Source organism: Apaloderma vittatum, unplaced genomic scaffold, assembly GCF_000703405.1.
Source record: "Apaloderma vittatum isolate BGI_N311 unplaced genomic scaffold, ASM70340v1 scaffold19710, whole genome shotgun sequence".
Lineage (NCBI taxonomy): Eukaryota > Metazoa > Chordata > Aves > Trogoniformes > Trogonidae > Apaloderma > Apaloderma vittatum.
The window spans coordinates 16,124-32,860 of NW_009695255.1; the positions used below are offsets into that span (position 1 = coordinate 16,124).

The 16,737-nt window shown below is 41.1% G+C and overlaps 1 protein-coding gene across 1 annotated transcript in view; it reads right to left on the reverse strand.

Annotated features, from left to right (window-relative positions):
- The window catches only part of LOC104274984 (histone acetyltransferase p300-like), a gene marked incomplete at both ends in the record, with an annotated part of 32,533 nt that extends 16,119 nt beyond the window's left edge, over positions 1-16,414 (reverse strand). The window contains 16 exon segments of the mRNA XM_009870799.1: positions 1,796-1,884; positions 2,448-2,687; positions 3,835-3,953; positions 4,502-4,658; positions 5,824-6,012; positions 6,372-6,620; positions 6,623-6,811; positions 7,883-8,038; positions 8,553-8,662; positions 9,136-9,213; positions 11,280-11,454; positions 11,944-12,061; positions 12,430-12,564; positions 12,888-12,981; positions 15,254-15,490; positions 16,301-16,414. Of these exon segments, the coding sequence (XP_009869101.1) occupies positions 1,796-1,884; positions 2,448-2,687; positions 3,835-3,953; positions 4,502-4,658; positions 5,824-6,012; positions 6,372-6,620; positions 6,623-6,811; positions 7,883-8,038; positions 8,553-8,662; positions 9,136-9,213; positions 11,280-11,454; positions 11,944-12,061; positions 12,430-12,564; positions 12,888-12,981; positions 15,254-15,490; positions 16,301-16,414 (2,449 nt within the window).
- Positions 16,415-16,737: the final 323 nt, after the last annotated feature.

Consider the following 16,737-nt stretch of genomic DNA (forward strand, 5'->3'; position numbering starts at 1 on the left):
ACAGCAGTTCCAGCAGCAGGAGGATCTGCAGGAGATCAATGGAAGAGGGACGGTCTTCCATCCTAAATGTATAAATGCTGAAAGGCCATGGGATTCCCTCCCAGTTGAAAGGGAAAACTAAGCATCAGAAGCTTCAAGAGCAATAAAATCTGCCCTCAAAAATCTTACAGACATTAATTACAGAAATGTCACGTTAACATGTCAAACTATGTTAACTAAATACCTAACTACACACAATGCTCCACATGGAGATGATTCTGCCATGGCCCAGTTTGACTGCAGAACAGCCTAGGCATCAATACAGCAAGCATTACAGAGAAATATTTCATTTACACTGGATTATAATAGTAATTAATTCAAGATTCTACCCCAGCCCTCAAAAATGTTCTAAAACTGTGGCCTCTCCATTACTAAGGCATGTTAACTGAGTGCACAAGACATCCAAAAATAAAAAGAAAAAAAAAGAAAAATCAAACAAGTTTATTATAAAGCCAAACCAACCAACACTATAGCAGCTGTGAGGCTAAAAAGACAGGTCTTAACCCCCTTCTCCCAGTTTTCACGTGAGATAATGCAGAGAACAGTGCTTCTGGAATCGTACTTCGGTCTACATACATATATGCATGTGAGTTTAGAACATGATTTACAAATCACATGTACACACCTGTTAGAGTGCACACAGGCGACATATAACTACAATAGTTATTATGGGATACTGCAAGCTTATTTTCTACTTCTTCACTCCTAAAAACCTCTGTTCACTGCTATAAGCCTTCATGAAGCCCAGGAAGGTTAAGATAACTCCTGTAGCTCTTTGGCTGCCTCCACCTGATCAGGTGCTTAAGAAAACTACAATTCTTGCAAAATTGTCTTGGCTTTCAGTTAAAAGCCTTAGGTGCTTTTGTTGTTCTGTTTTGAGGTTTTTTGTTTGGTTGGTTAACATGTTTTGTTTGTTTGTTTAATGTGTTGGAAAGAATTGAGAGCAGGAACTAAACTGATGGAGGTAACATAGTTTGGGAGGTAACCAGTGTTCTGCTCTAACACATGTTCTGGTGGCAGGCCAGGGGATGTAGGAGCATTAAAGTATGTATTGTCCTGCTTCGCTTCCTCAATTGACAAAGAACTGCCTAGCAAGAAACATTCTTTCAGAAGTCAAACAGGCTTTAAGAAACCCCGAGTAAAAAAAAAAAAGCCCAAAATTATTAAAGAAAGCTGTCAAAGTGACAGCACTTTATGGAGCTGCTCACAGCTACTGCAAGCCAACTCCCTTAAGGAAACTCCAGGAGAAAAAGCACGCATCATTCTCCTGAAGATCTGAATACACAACCCTTCCAACAAAGATGCATATTGCAAAAATAAGCTCACTCTTCAGTGTTAAAATCAGGAGAAAAACAAAGACTTGTCAAGTATAATATGTATTACGACCATTAATATACCTGCTGCACGCTTTACTCAGTGTTCTGCATGAAAAACACTGCTGCATAGCAGGAAGCAAGAACAATAGACTTGTATACATGATTTGTAGATAACTGAAGGTTTAATTAACTGCAGGATAAAAATCTATTAAAATACCGCGTTTCTCCAAGCAAAAGAGGAAGAGCAACGGTTGCAGTGAACTTTTGCAGAAAGAAGTCATTAACACACAAGGTAAACTATTTAAGGGCACTTCCAGCACGTTTTTATCTTAAAACACAAAGGAATACACATACAAAGAGGGTATATATGTAAACACATGCACGCCTTTAACAGATTGATTGCAACATGCACAAAACCGCACCAAGAGAGCTTCCCTTACCTGTTCTGGTAACTGTAGTAAGTGGCATCTCGAGGGATTGTGCATAGCTGTTTGCCATAGCAACACAAAGTCTGTGGCGAGAACTCCAACTGCAAAGAGGAACAGATCACCTTAGCACTCACACACGTTTTCACTTGCTCTCCACAGGAAGCAAGTGTGACCCAGACAGCGATTGCCTCCCCCTTATCCTGCACCCAGATCTCGCAGCGCAGCGAGTGGATGGAGCGCTAGTCATGGAAAGTGTTCACTGGGGTGCTATTCTCAAGTTAGCTCTTCTCCAAAGGTGGAAAGCACATCAAGCCAAGACAATGGAAACACAGTCTTGCGATACAGCGAAAGAGAGCACTTCTGCAGTAACAAAACCACATCTGTTTAAATTGCAATAGCAAACGAGTCTGCCCTATTCAAAAATAAGCCTTCAGCTACTGACTTTTTTCTCCTCAAGGTCTTATATACAAACAGATGATTTTAGCACTAGATATAATTAGAAGATCCATAAAAACCTGAAAAATCACATCGCTCAGGATTGTTAAATCCTGGTAAAGTCTCAAAACTTTTAACAAACAATAACTACTAACAACTGCAACTCCTGTATGATTCCCCCTTTGATACCAGAAAGCAAGCAGCAGACTAAAAATACTTCTTTTCTTACCTTTCTTCCACAGCAGTAACCAAGGCTCTGCATAACTGGGTCGATTTCTTGCTCAAACACCTCTGCCAGTTTGGAGCAGTACTTGTATACCCGGGATGTTTTGCGGTTATACAGCCAGGCATTATTGAACATGAGCCAGATGTCATCTACATATTGCCACGGTTCCTGATACTGTCCTGTGTCGAGCTTCCTCTTGATGGTAGAAAGGTCCATGGGGTTCTTCACTATGTCAAAATAATCCTGCAAGAATACAAAGCATATCAAAAGACCAGTACGGGATTATGCTGTGTCACAACAGCATGTGCACTCTCAGCACATAAATTCCTCTGAAGTACATCAAGTAATACTGTATCACTCCCCAGTACCTTCTTTTCATTACTCCTTTATTTCTCAGGCTCTGTTGCTCTTCCCCTCCAGATGAAATAAAGCCACTCTAATTTTAGTCAGCAAAACAATTATTACAAAGAGTAGGAAATAGCAATGCTTGTGCAGCCACTGCGGTGTGAGGATATACACAAGAGTATTAACAGAAAGCAACTGTTTTTAGTAGGCCAGACAACTTAACAAACAAAGAAATAACTTTATTAGATGATAAAAAGACACCATGTGTCCGCTAAAGAATACGATTTTCCAATCCACCTCATCAATTATGGGATGACTTCTCCTACAAAAGTCCTCAGAATACAACAGCCAGTTGAGACCTTGTTAAAGAATATTAGCATATTTATGCCCACTTATAATACAGCGAGCAATACAAAAACCAAAAGCAAACAAAATCTTTCAGGTAAAAAATCTTGCCCGAAGCATCTAAGTAGGACTTCTACATATACACATTTGTGTAAAAGTAACAAACTTGTGTGGTCAATCTAGGGAATTTAAAATACAGATCCCTGAAGGGTAGTACTGTTTTCTGAAGACAATTCTAAAATAAATAGAAAATTCTACTTAAAATCTGTAACTTGGATAGTCTCTTTCTTGCTTGTAACAGATTAATAAACATTGATTGGTGTATGTTTTTTCAACTGGTCTTGATATGCTTAATTTTCTACATATCCAGTTAAATTTTGTTTACTATGAGAAACACCTATAGCATTCAGCAACGTAAACATTGCTCCATAAAGCAACATCCATAAAAATCCTGCAGAGCACTGGGGATCTGTTGGTAACCACTTCATCAAAAGGAACAGAGAACCAAACTTCTGAAAGAAACAAACTTCCCTAAGTGAGACGTTCATTGTACGTTCCACTGCCTAAACTCAACCTCTTGAAATGCGTCGGTATGAAAATGCTAACGAGACAGACTTAAGTTGTTCTCCAAAAGCTGTGCATGTCATAATATAGTACATTTAGAATTAAAGCCAGGAAAGTATCTCGGTAAGACACTCACAGGAATTCCCAGTAGTTGGGGATCCACAGGCTGTCGAAATGGAAGAGACTCTGGATCCTGACGGTAAAGTGCCTCTAGTGTTGGCATAAGCGCCTGCCGCAACTCTTCTGGTTTGAAAACTTTGAAAAACAATCAACATTAGAAAGACGGCAGAAACGGCTTTAAGGAAGAAACCTACTGGAAAATGTGAGGTCTGTCTAAAAAGACTACAGACCATGAGTTTAAGGTACTTAGCGTGGCTTGTTTAACCTCTGCAACACTGAGTTCTAAGGAGGATATTAAAATGAGCACCCAGACACAAGGAGATGGACAAAATATTAAGCAGAATCTTGCTTTTATCACAGGAAGACGCTGTTACGTTTGAATAGAACCAGATATGGCCCCTCTCGGAGGTCCCAAAAAAAAAATTGCCTAGAAAATCTCTAACAGAGAAGTATTTCAAATTTCTATTTTATTGATCGTTTTAATATGAGTTCATGTCTTAAAGACCTTGCCCAAAGCCAATTACAAGCACATATATTATTAGATGTTTTTGTCCAAAAGCCACAAAGAACAATCCACACAAGCCTACTGAGTATCAATGAAGAAAAAGCTCAGTTCCCGCCCCGTCAAAAGACTTCTCTAGTGAGATGCAGTGAATTTCATTTAAAACACTGTTCCTGCTTACTTTTTTTCTTAGACTGCCCAGCTGCTGGAGAAGACTGAGTAGCTGGAGTTGTAGGTCTTTCTTCTCCCTCTGGTACTTCACTCTTCACTTCAGGTTTCTTCTCTTCTTGCTCCATTGGGTCTGGTTTACATTCCTCCACAATCGGTTCTACTTTAACCTAGAAAATAATTTGAAGCCTGTCACTTAGTCTCCTGTGGAGTCACCCATCCATATTTCTGTTCTTTAAACCTATCTGTCATCCTGGCCATCACTCTTCCCTAGGCTTAAGGGTATCCAACTAGCTAGAACTTGCTAGGACTTGAGCAGATGTGTTAAAAGGCATCTTTAAACATCGTGGCAGTAGCAATGCCTGAGTGACAAGCTGTCAGAGCCCAGCAAAGCAGCCCATCATGTTCGCATACAATCATAGAATCATAGGGTGACCTCATTAATGTTTATAAATATGTCAAGGAGGAGTGTCAGGAGGATGGAGCCAGGCTCTTTTCAGTGATGTCCAATGACAGGACAAGGGGCAATTGGTTCAAACTGTAACATAGCAGGTTCCACCAAAATATTAGGAAAAACTTTTTCACAGTGAGGGTGACAGAGCACTGGAACAGGCTGCCCAGGGAGGTTATGGAGTCTCCTTCTTTGGAGACATTCAAAACCCTCCTGGACGCGTTCCTGTGTGATCTACTGTAGGTGATCCTGCTCTGGCAGGGGGGCTGGACTAGATGATCTTTTGAGGTCCCTTCCACCCCCTGACATTCTGTGATTCGTGCTGGAAAAAACCTTTAAAGATCATCAAGCCCAAGTGTAAACCTATCACTGTCAAGTCCACCACTAGACCATGTCCCTAAGCACCACATCTACAGGTCTTTCAAATAATGTCCAAGGATGGTGACTTAACCACATCCCTGGGCAGCCTGTTCTAGTGCTTGGTAACCCTTCCCAGAGAAGAAATTATTCCTAACATCTAATCTAAACCTCTTGAGGCTGCTTCCTTCCATCCTAATATCTAATATTCTAATATTTACCAGCTGCCAACAACATCTGAAGGACTGACCCCAGTGCCTCCTTATACTGGCATTTACCAAAACCACTCAGAGCTGCAACCACATTATCATGAGCCTTCCCGTGCCCACTGGCTTCTAGCATCATTTCATCAAAAAAGGAACTCCCAAAACCAGAAACCCTTCTTTAGGAAGCAGACAACAATCAAAATGGTGGCAGAAGGTAGCACCCACAGCTCTCAAATAATGCTGGAAGAAATGGCTTCCATGGAGACAGAAAGCATCTAGAAGCACTAAACATTCTACCCAATGACTGGCCAACAATCTCACCTCAGGTTTCTCCTCCATTTGCAGCTCTGTCTGTTCTGATTCCCCCTCATCAGTTTTAATATCCATTTTCACTTCCTGCAAGGGTGGCTGTTGCTGCTCTGGAACAGTCTGCTGAGAGTTCACCTCTGTGCTGCTGGTGGATGGGGGGTTGGATACCTGCCCATCAATGCTCACAGCTGGCTGTGAAAGCTGAGGAAAAAAACCCACACATTACAAACAGGCTTCTAATGAACTTGTTTTCCTTTCTCCAATCATCCTTTTACCTATACTGTGTTTTCCATGAAGTTTAAATGCATTCTAGTCATGCTCCACCTGAAGAAGATATTGCTGCACAACTCCATTTACTGAAAATCAGCAGACAATCTATAGACCTGACTCGATGGAAAAAAAAAGGTTACTTCTCAAATGCAAAAAAAAAAAAAATTATATTAACCATGCTAGGAGCTACCTCCATTATTATAGATTCACACAAAGTAAAAGACCAGCTGAAAATTAAGCCTTACACTTAGGACATTTGCAGGGAAAGCACAACTAAAGTATTTCCTTACAGGTGTCGTGGGGTGCTGAGGCTGCAGCGGCGCCGTTGGTGTGGGAACGGACGCGGTCGTGCTCTGCTGAGACAAGGGCTGCTGCTGCTGCTCTGCAGAAGGGGTAACTGGAACCGGAGGCTGGACTTGTGGAGGCAGCTGTGTCTGGGGAGGTGTCGGAGTCTGCCTTTGCGGGGGGTGCATAGTTTGTGCCTGTGGTCCAGGTGGCATTGCCTGAGGAGTAGGTGTGGGGGCAGTAGTGGCAGGGGGGGGCGGTGCTGTTGCTGCGATCCCAAGCCTGGAGGGGTGTGGTGAGGTGTCGGGGTTCGGCTGGGTACTGGAGAGGGGGAATTTCGGTGCATGGGAGGCTGTGGAAGAGGCGGGCAGTGAATATGGCTCCCTTGAGAACCCGGAGCCATTGCAGGAGAATTCACAGGACAGGAAGCGCTGGTCATTTGTGCCTGTGGGAAAACCAAGCACGCGCTTGCAATCACTTGAGAGAGTAAAGTGAGAGAAATGACTGTCAAATGGCTGCCTTCCCACAGTTACTGGCATATTTTTAAAAATGTGACAAAAACTTTCTCCTTAGTTTTTTTTAAACTCTCTTTCAAAAGAAGAAATGGCCTATCTGATTTATTTTGTTCCACATGTTTTATAATTTATTCAGCTCTAAAAGAGAAGTTTCAATAGACTAACTTATACTTGTCGATATATTTAAAGAATGGCACACCTACACTCCCAGTCCACAAATCATTTCTTTCTAAAACTGCGGATTTGTACATCCTGAACACGGGACAATACCTCACAGTGAAAAATTGCATTCAAATACACATAGTGTACCCATGCCCCCACCCTCAAGACTAGAAACTGAATTTTTCGCCAGAAATAAGTACAGCTGTAACTGTACCATTACAGGATTACAAAAAAAAAAAAAAATACTGTATTGGTCAAGGAAAAAAGCTCTCACTCCACAATAATCTTGCCTGCAAACTAGGAAGAAGCATCAACGAGAAGCAAACTGACGTTCCCTACTTCTTCCTGGCCTGAAAGGTTCTTGCTGAAAAGGGAGAGGGAAAGGACAGAAAGGAAACTGCTAAACTACAAGTTCAGATCTTTAGTAGTAATAACCCTTCTATCCCCCAAAGCTAGCAACACACATTGGTCCTGGACAGACGTGCCTTTTTATTATTTATTCCACCATCTCTTAATCTCTCAGGCTCTGCCACTTCACTGTTGAGCAAGAAATTCCGAACTACTGCATGCTAAGTAACAATTTCTTCTTTGCTTGATAATAAACTTAAAATTGCTCTGCCACACTTAAACTGAAGCCTGAGGACAAGCCAACAACTTTTCACTCCTGCTATTCCCAGTGTACACTGGGAAAATGCAACCTCTCAATAAACTACTTCAGTTGACTGTAATTCCAAGAGCATCTTGAGAAAACAAGTTGTTCTCTATTAACTACAAACTGAACAGTGAAACCAGTATATGACAGAGCCCACTGATACCAGTTCCAGAAATCAGAAACTTACTTGAGAAACTGGTGTCTGACTGCCAGGCTGAGTCATCGGCATGCTCGCTGTGTTCATTCCTGGGGAAGAAGCAGGGAACTGGGTCTGTTGTAGAAACTGATTCTGACCAGAAGGTTGGCCAACTCCTGGCTGCTGCATGCGTGAAGGAAATCCCATCTGTTGGAAAAGAAAGGAACTAATTTCACACGATGCACATGCAGCTCCGTAACATTTGACCAAAAAACCACTTTTATCTTGTTGCAGAAATTGATGCTTGCCACGTCTCTGTAGGATACAATACGGAAAGCCTGCTTATAGCGCCTCTCAAAACACAGAACTTATGACGATTTGCCACGTAAGCTAAGGAAAAGGATATTCATTTCCAATTTGGACCATGACTTATAATTGATTTTTATTCCTTGTTTTAAGGATGCAACAGAACAAAAAGTCACTTAAAATTCATATTTGGGCTTTTTTTTTTTTTTAACCACCAAGATCTAAAAGGCTTACCATAGACCAGACAAATCTTTCAGTGGGGATAAAAAAGGAGGAAGCAAAGGCTGAAGAGAATGAAGAAATAAAGCTTGATTATTTTTTTTTTTTTTAGAAACCCCTCTTTTATTTCAGGGAAACCACTGCCAGCAGAACCAAACCCATGAGCTCAAAAGCCACAGAGGAGCCACACACTGACCTGGTTCATGGCCCCGGCCTGGCTTAGCTGTCCAGGGTGCTGAAGAGGAGAGGTTTGCCGGGGTCCCATCGGTGACAGCTGCATGTTCATCTGGCCAAATTGATTCATTCCTGTGCGTTTGTGCCAAAAACAACATTTATGAACAAAGGCCTGAACTCTCCTTTGGGCCCCACTCAACATTTATAGAAGAAATAAAGTCAGTTTCTCCCTAATTTTGTTTTCTAGCAACCAGTTCTCAAGCATGCAATACTATAAAGGAAGTATTTCCTTCTATCAACCAGTTACATGGAATAATATGTTAAATATAAAATGTCCAAGCTTTGATACAGCTTCACAATACAGCCACTAATAACAAGCATCTCTTAAATTCACAAGATCATTAAATGCTGTTACAGATATGGTTTTTGGTTTTATTTACAAATAATGTATATGTAGGTAACTATTACACAATATAACTAGCTATTTTCTTAATCAAATGGAAAACTGCAGGTGAAACAAGGGCTATGACACTTCAGCAAGAGCTGCCCAATTCCCAGATTCCTTCAAAAAAATCACAGTAGTGAATTTTCTTCAAAATATTTACCTGGCTGTGTCTGCATGCGATTCATCATCTGGTTTGGCACATTGGCACGTATCAGGGTTGGATCAGGAAGAGGACCATCTAGAAAAAAATAGGTATTAGAATAAGATTATGACATTTAGAAGATCACCAGGTTTCATCCACTGAATATTTTAAGTAAGAATTACACACTAAAACCCATGTGTAAAAACATCTTGTATGTACAGACACAGCCGAGTAACTCTAAATAATATTGAAGAGTCCTCAAGGCGTGAAGCAAAACCAAAAACTTCCTTGAAAATACAAGCATACTCAACTGACAGAAATATCCTCTGACTTAGAGCCAGCTTTCAGAAATTGAGGACAAATGTGAAGTATGTTATCAAGGTACAACAACAAACACAGCAGCTCATGAACACGAAAGAACTTCTACAGACCACTCTACAGCATTACTGCACCTCTAGATTTAAAACACTATCGAAACTATATAGTTCAAGAGAATATTTATCAGAACTCTGAAGTCTGAAAACTACTAAATACACAATACCATAGACCAAAAGTGTCATTTTACTGCTCAAGATCAACTTTCTACAGAAGTTACAGCAAATGAAGTCACAGTATTGCCTTTAAGAATCTCAGATCTTAGTAATGAATCTCTGTAAATCCTGTTCTGACTTCAAGTGTAACAAGACCCAGAACTGAATTTACCAAGACACAATCAAATTTAAGCAGAAGAAACTCAGATTAAGATTATTCAGTGCCTGGAGCTACTGGATCTTTCCACAGTGTTAAGAAAAAAAAAGTTATTTTGTCTCGTCAGTTGACTAATTCAAATTTTGACCCTATCTTCTTAGACAACTCATTACAGTGTCACTGGCAGCTGAACATCTGCTTCTTTGAGGTGTCTTAAGAGCTCTTAACTGTAAAGTATCTAAGAACATGTGAGACAAAGAATCAGGAAGAAAAATCTTTTTTCTTCTGAGAAGGAAGCTCTTAGGAGAGAGTCATATGGGTAGGAAGGACAGTGCTCTTGAAAGTATGTTTGCAGAACCAATGCACTTAGCTTTAAGAAAGACTACTTCAGTCTCCAGAGCTGTCAGTCCACAGATTAAAAAAAAAAAAGGGTAATCTTGAAGGAGACTGTGGCTCAGAGAGTTAAAAAAAAAACTACTTCTCTTTTACAGTTAAATTAGAGTATAAGATGCATATTTTATTTTGAAATGTACATCTTAAAATATCATATTTCAATTATTTACAGGACTTAACTGGAAATACAAGATTACAGTATCCGCAGATGCCTCTCTACTTTTGAACCAGAAACAGCACCCACTGTAATTTGTTACCTGTCTTTATCGATTACCTAAATAAAAATATACTAAGTACCTGACAGCCTACAGTGCTTTATCCCTTCCTAATGTACTTTAACAGCATGATAGTTTTGATCATTTAGTCCTCTCCAAAGTAAATTTTATTGTAATATACAAAAGCATGGTTAACAAGGAATATACCCTTATCATCATCATTATCATCATTAGTAATTATAATTATAATAATAAATCTCTAGCAGGAGGAAGGTCTATTTAAGTAAGAGAACTGCTGTGAAGCAGAAGACATCTGCACAGGGAAAAAAGTGAAATCTATAGTTTTCATTGCATGCTGGGAAGGCCATTTGTCTGAAAAAACCAAATGTGGCACAGAACAAGTACAATCAAAAGTTTCAAATGCATGAATACGTAAGTACTCCAAACATCATACTTTCTGCTTAGCAATAGTAATAGCGATGATCATTTTAAACATACACAGCTAAATATGAAAATATATTTCTCTTACGGTAATTGAAGTTATCTTTAAATCAATTACTTCTAGAAATGAACCTAATGATACTGAAGTTCTACAAGAGCAAGGATGCAACTTCATCTTTATTCTCTCCACCCTTAAAGCAAGTGTAAAGGTTTACAATATTTAATCAGAAGATTAAACGTTTTTAGAAAACTTATGGTCATTAATTAACACATAAGCCAAGAATTTTCAAGTACTTCTCAAAAAAGAGAAGAAAGTTTTGTTCAACTTTGAGCAAGTCAGGTACCTGGGAAACAAGAAGGGTAAAACGGGTTACTAGCCTACCCAAATGACAGCAAACTGCTACTCAGTAATGCAACTGTTCTTACTTGCAGACATCCCTGGCTGTGGCTGCCCCATGTTGGGGCCTTGATTCATGGGAGCCTGTGGCATGCCCGGAGCATTTGGGATCATGTTTTGCTTCTGCAGCCTGGTTCTTCGCTTCTCCTCCAGCTCCTTCTGAATCTTATAGATCTTCTCCGCTAGCAAATGATAGTACTCTGCCTGTTGAGGAGGATTACAAGTCAGGAAAAGGAGATGACACACATTTTAAGTAAAGGCAACGGGTCCCAGTGGTCCAAGCTTGGAAAACAGCCTCTACAGACATACTGACTTGACTGGGGACGGCTCTCCCTTTGCAGGGGTGGTGGGCAGATAGGGGGGCAAAAAGGGGGCACTATTGGCAACCAATAGGCCAACGCTGGACAATTCTCTCACTTCTTTGAGCAAATCACAGTAAAGAGCTTTATGCTGCCTCCAGGGAACACCAAGAAGCCTCAGGCACAGCACACTCTGACAGGCACCACCCTTACCCCTGACATGCCCAGGCAGAAGCCTGCAGGGGGCTGGTTCCTAGCTGCCATCCTGCAGTCCCTGAACACACGCCTCCTCAGCCTGGGACTCTCATTTGTGCTCTCTCTCCTCTTCCTCCCCAACCACCATGGGATCATGGTAGAGATGCACACAGTTGGATGACAGAGGATGGTACCTCACCCTGCTATTTGCTGATTCATACATATCCCCTTCAACTTTCCGAGCGTATGCCACCAGATTCTCCATACGCCGATCCTTCAGTGCTGCAGGGTCGGGAGTAGGAAATATGGCTTGGACTCTGAAAGAAACAAGAAAAAAAAAGCACATGAGTGGTTAGGATGTCCCCAGACACAGATATCAGTGCTGACCCCAGTGATCTGAACACAAAGCAGTGAGGCAATCTTCTAAGAGACTGTCCCCAGCTGCTCAGGGGACATCACTCTGTGTAGATGGCTTGAATACACAGTGGGACATTTCCAATAAAACAGCCCCAAACCAGCAGATGCAGCTCCATCTTTTGAGCTTTTGCTCTCCCTTCTCACAGACTCTGAGAAAACTCACTCCTTGTCCCCTAGTTTTAGAAGCCAAGCTTCCTCATGTCCCATAGACATACCTCAGGGGCAGCAAGTCGCTTAACAGGAAGCAATTTTGATATTAGCTACTCACAATTTATGAACAAGATGGTTTCGGAGATCCTGAGTAATGTCTTCATGCCACTGTTTTCGAATTCCGGTATTGGATGGTTGAGCTGTTGGCATAGCTCCCAAACTGGCAACGTTGGCGCTTTCACTCATCATGGGGCTGCAAAAACAGAGCAAGAATTGAGGGCAAAAGTCTAGCCCAAGCTTAGTCATCTTATAGTCATAGCCTCTTTTGGAATAATGTTAGGACAAAGCGCTAGTTCAGCCGTGCCCTAATCAATGGATAAACTCTGCAGAAATAGCTGCACTGACACCAAAACAAGGCCGTGAAAGAGTACATGCTGTCCTATCCAAGGATTTGGAAAACGGCAACAAAATCCAAAGGGAGAGACAGCCATCAATGGCATTTACCCCACTGTTTATGCAAGAAGTGCCATGAGATCAAAACAAAGTCACTGGCATGCAAAGAACAATTCAACTTACTTTTGAGAATTCATGGTTGAATGTAACATTGAGTCAGGAAGCAAATTAGGGGGTTGAACCCCTACTCCTCCATTCACTCCCATTGGATTTGCACCTAGAAAACAGAAGTATTCTGAAATGAACAACCCATTTACTGTGCAAAAGCAATAACTGCTCAGCAATAACAAGGGTCTAGACTTTCAAGTACTTCGAATTTTGCCAAGGAAGTTTAATCAGCTGTTGCTCTCTTCACCCTCTTCCTCTTACAAACTTGGAAAAAGCTTGAGGCACAACACTGGTGACACCACAAAGCTGGTCCAAGTGAGGCACCACATCATATTCCTCCTCTGCACATCTTCCTAAACTCCTCAGCAAACAAGCAATTTCAATTTGCTGCAAACTTTATGTATCAGTCTTTTTCTGTGCCTCCCTAACTAAAAGACTCAGCATTAACAACATTTTTTTTCCTTTTTTTTTTTCCTCCCCAGAAAGAGTTGGTTTCTGGTATTTTTTGTCAGTCAAGGGCTTCAGGTATATATTCACAAAGGCTTAAAAACCTTAAAAACATCAGCTTCCACCTACATCTTACAAGGTCGCCTCTCATCCACTCCATACTTAAGGATCCTACAATGAACTCCAATGTTTGTACTAAGAAGGAAAATCTTAACAATACTTTGCAAGAAATACTCCAGTAATTTGTTACATATCAAAATCTGCTCTTCTGAATCACAGCAGATCTCAAACACCATACAAAAATGTGATTTTCTTCACACACCACAGTTAAGACTTGAATAGTGAAGAAAAACACAGCCCATTTCTGTCTGGAGCTTCTGAACACATCAGTCAGTGAAACTGAGTAGCATGAAAGCCATTAACAACCTTCACATCTATTTAAGACACCTGAATCCTACAGAAGTTGTTTTTCAAGCAAAATTAGACAATGGGTACAGGAGAAATCTGCTGAAACTAAATATATCAAGCCTAATATATATCTCTAATAACACAACCCAGTGTTTAACAGCCTTTTCTTAAAGCTGTTTCCAGCCTCCCTTCTTCCCTTTCCTAAATTTCCTTCGCCATCTGAGAGCAAGCTGGTGTAGAAGACAACTGTCAACCCTTCCTCAACTCTCCTTTTCAACTGACAAAACCAACTATTTGCATGATCTACCTCAGACTGCATCTTTTCACATCGCAGTCCTCACCTAATCCTGCTGTTTCTCCTAACCTAGCCCTGTCGTCTCGTAGGCCGTGACCTGGTAATTCCTCTCTCACCTGTTGTAATTCCTTCTTTAGCCATCATCCCCTACTTACAAAACAAAAGTCTACACTCTCCATGCCTGTCCTTTCTACCTTCAGCTTTAGGTTTTCACTCTTCCAACCCTTTTCAACCCCATCTCATTGGAATTTTTTTTTACCAGTGCCCAATAACAATACACAGGCCAAAGTCTATGTCTATAAATGTTTAAAAAAAACCCCCAAACTATTTTGCTTCAGAAGAATGGATGACACATGCCTTTCAACTCTTCAAGGCCTTCATTACAACATTTTGGAGCTTCTAGAAACTTATCTTCTTGTAAAACACTCATGTATAGTAGGAAGACCATATTATTTTAATCTAATTGTTTTAAGACTAAGCTCTTGGGACCTTTCCCCCACCTGCTGCTTAAAAAAAACCCCAAAACACACTGAAAGGTAAAGTTTTAGCAGTATACAAGTCACATGCAACCTATGATGATGAGTCATGTCATTAACAAGTCTACTCTACCCAATATCCTTTTCTTGAGTAACTCAGGAATAGCGCATTCTTTGGTGCATAAACTGCATCCTGCAACCAACTGTTGCTTTCCTCTGCAACCTCTCAGGTCCTTCCTCATGAAATTCCTATGCACACACAGCTTATCATGGAGCACATAGGAAGGAGCTCTGCAATCGCATGCAAACTTACAATACATATCTACCAACTCATCTTTCCTCTTTTCCATTAAAAAAATAAAAAACCAAAGCGACCTCTACTTAAGCAACTCAAAGAGCTGGGGGTGAGAAATCTTCTGTGATGAAATCTCAACCTATCAAATTAGACGTGATGGTTTAAAGGTTGCATCAAAACAACATTAAATAAAACAGGTTCTGAGACAAAAAAAGAAAAAAAAAAAATCATTTTCCAAAAAGAATATTCTTCCCCAGAAAACTTGTTTTTCAACAGAAGGCATCTGGGCCCTCTACTGTTCCTATTCCACTGAGTAGCTTGCTCTCTCAAGTCTAAAATACTGCAGATCCAGACCTTTTCCAAGTTAACTAGCAGTATTAAGCTAGTAGGTTAAAAAAGTTTACATTACGCATAGCATGGGAAAGCTGCTTGCAGTTTGTACTTTAACAGGTAAACTTACTCATAGGATTCATAGGGCGCAGACCCTGTTGTGACTGTCCTTGTTGCTGACTCTTCACCTGAGCCTGGGGCTGTGTCTGCATCTGGTTCCCTTGATAGGTCAGTCCAAGGGCTGCGTAGGCTCTCTCGATGGAGCTGGGGTCTATCTGACTGGTAGTGTTTATGCTGGGCGTTGTCTGCTGCCCCACGCCCACGGAGCCAGTATTAGCAAGTCCTACCGCAGCTCCGCCCAGCAGCGCTGGAAGAGACACCACAAGTCAATAAGGACAGTAGGAGGTGGCCAAAGAGGCCCACAAGAACAGAAAAAGAACATAAAGGGTGTGCTGGCCATTTGGAACTAAAACATCTCCTTCTAGGAACATGCAGGGAAGAGGTCAGGTCTGGAAAACCTGTCACGAAACAGGGAGACAAATTTTGTCCCAAGCAGGCATTCCAACAACGAGCTGTTTTCCCTCTGAATGGCCAAGGGAAATCCCACTCTAAGTATTTAGGACATATCTGTTTGCTTCAAACTGAAAACAGAGGCACACCATGTCACAGAGGCTAGAGGCAGAAGGGTATCTACAGCTCTTCAGCAACTATGGCAATGCCTTTTTTTTTTTTTTAAAAAAAGTCTTCTTAAACCAAGAAATACCTCACTTGAGTAATCAGAAGAGCCTAAAGTAAACATTAAGGAAAAAAAAAATATATACAAGTAATGCAATGACAGAAATCTTGCCAAAGATTTTGGCAAGAAAACCAAGAGGGACAAAGAGAAGGGGAAAGAAACATCTGATGCAAACAAGGGATGAAAACAGAGTCAAGCATCATCAGGGCTGAAATGACACAATCCTTTGTGTATGTGTGTGCGTATTTGTCTCCAGAACCTGGGCAGCTGGAAGAGGTGGTAATGAAAAGCCAGTCATTTGGGCGAGAGCACCGTGACAAAAATCACATTAAACGTTCCTACGTTCAAGAGAATGACCCTTACTACCTGGGTGAAAGACAATTTAACTCCCAACATGCATTTTATGGTTTATCCAACGCACAGAACTCCCAGTAGACTTACATTGTTGATTTCTTTTGTCCCCAGCATTTTTGAGAGGCAAGCATACAGGACAGTCATGCCTCGTGCAATTCTTCCAGTGCGAGATGATTTGTCGGGAAGATGCGCAATGTGCCACTGAAAAGGGAGGGCAAGGAAAACCTTTTAGAAACTACTGCCAGTACCTCCACATGGTCAACACAGACTGGGTAGGAACAACTGCTTCTCTCAGGGCAAATGTCTGTATCAACACAGGTCAGCAAAGCACTACCTGAAATAGTTCAGCACTAACAAGCTCTGCAAATGCAGCTACATTTCTTTCAAGTGATACTGGCTCACCTAAAGCTTACTTGGTAACATAATCAAAGAGCTACATCTCCCTAACTCAAAGGGTAACACCTTAGACATCAGGCTTCAGGCAGACTTTACTAAGCAACTGAGATGCCAGCAACTGGCACAAC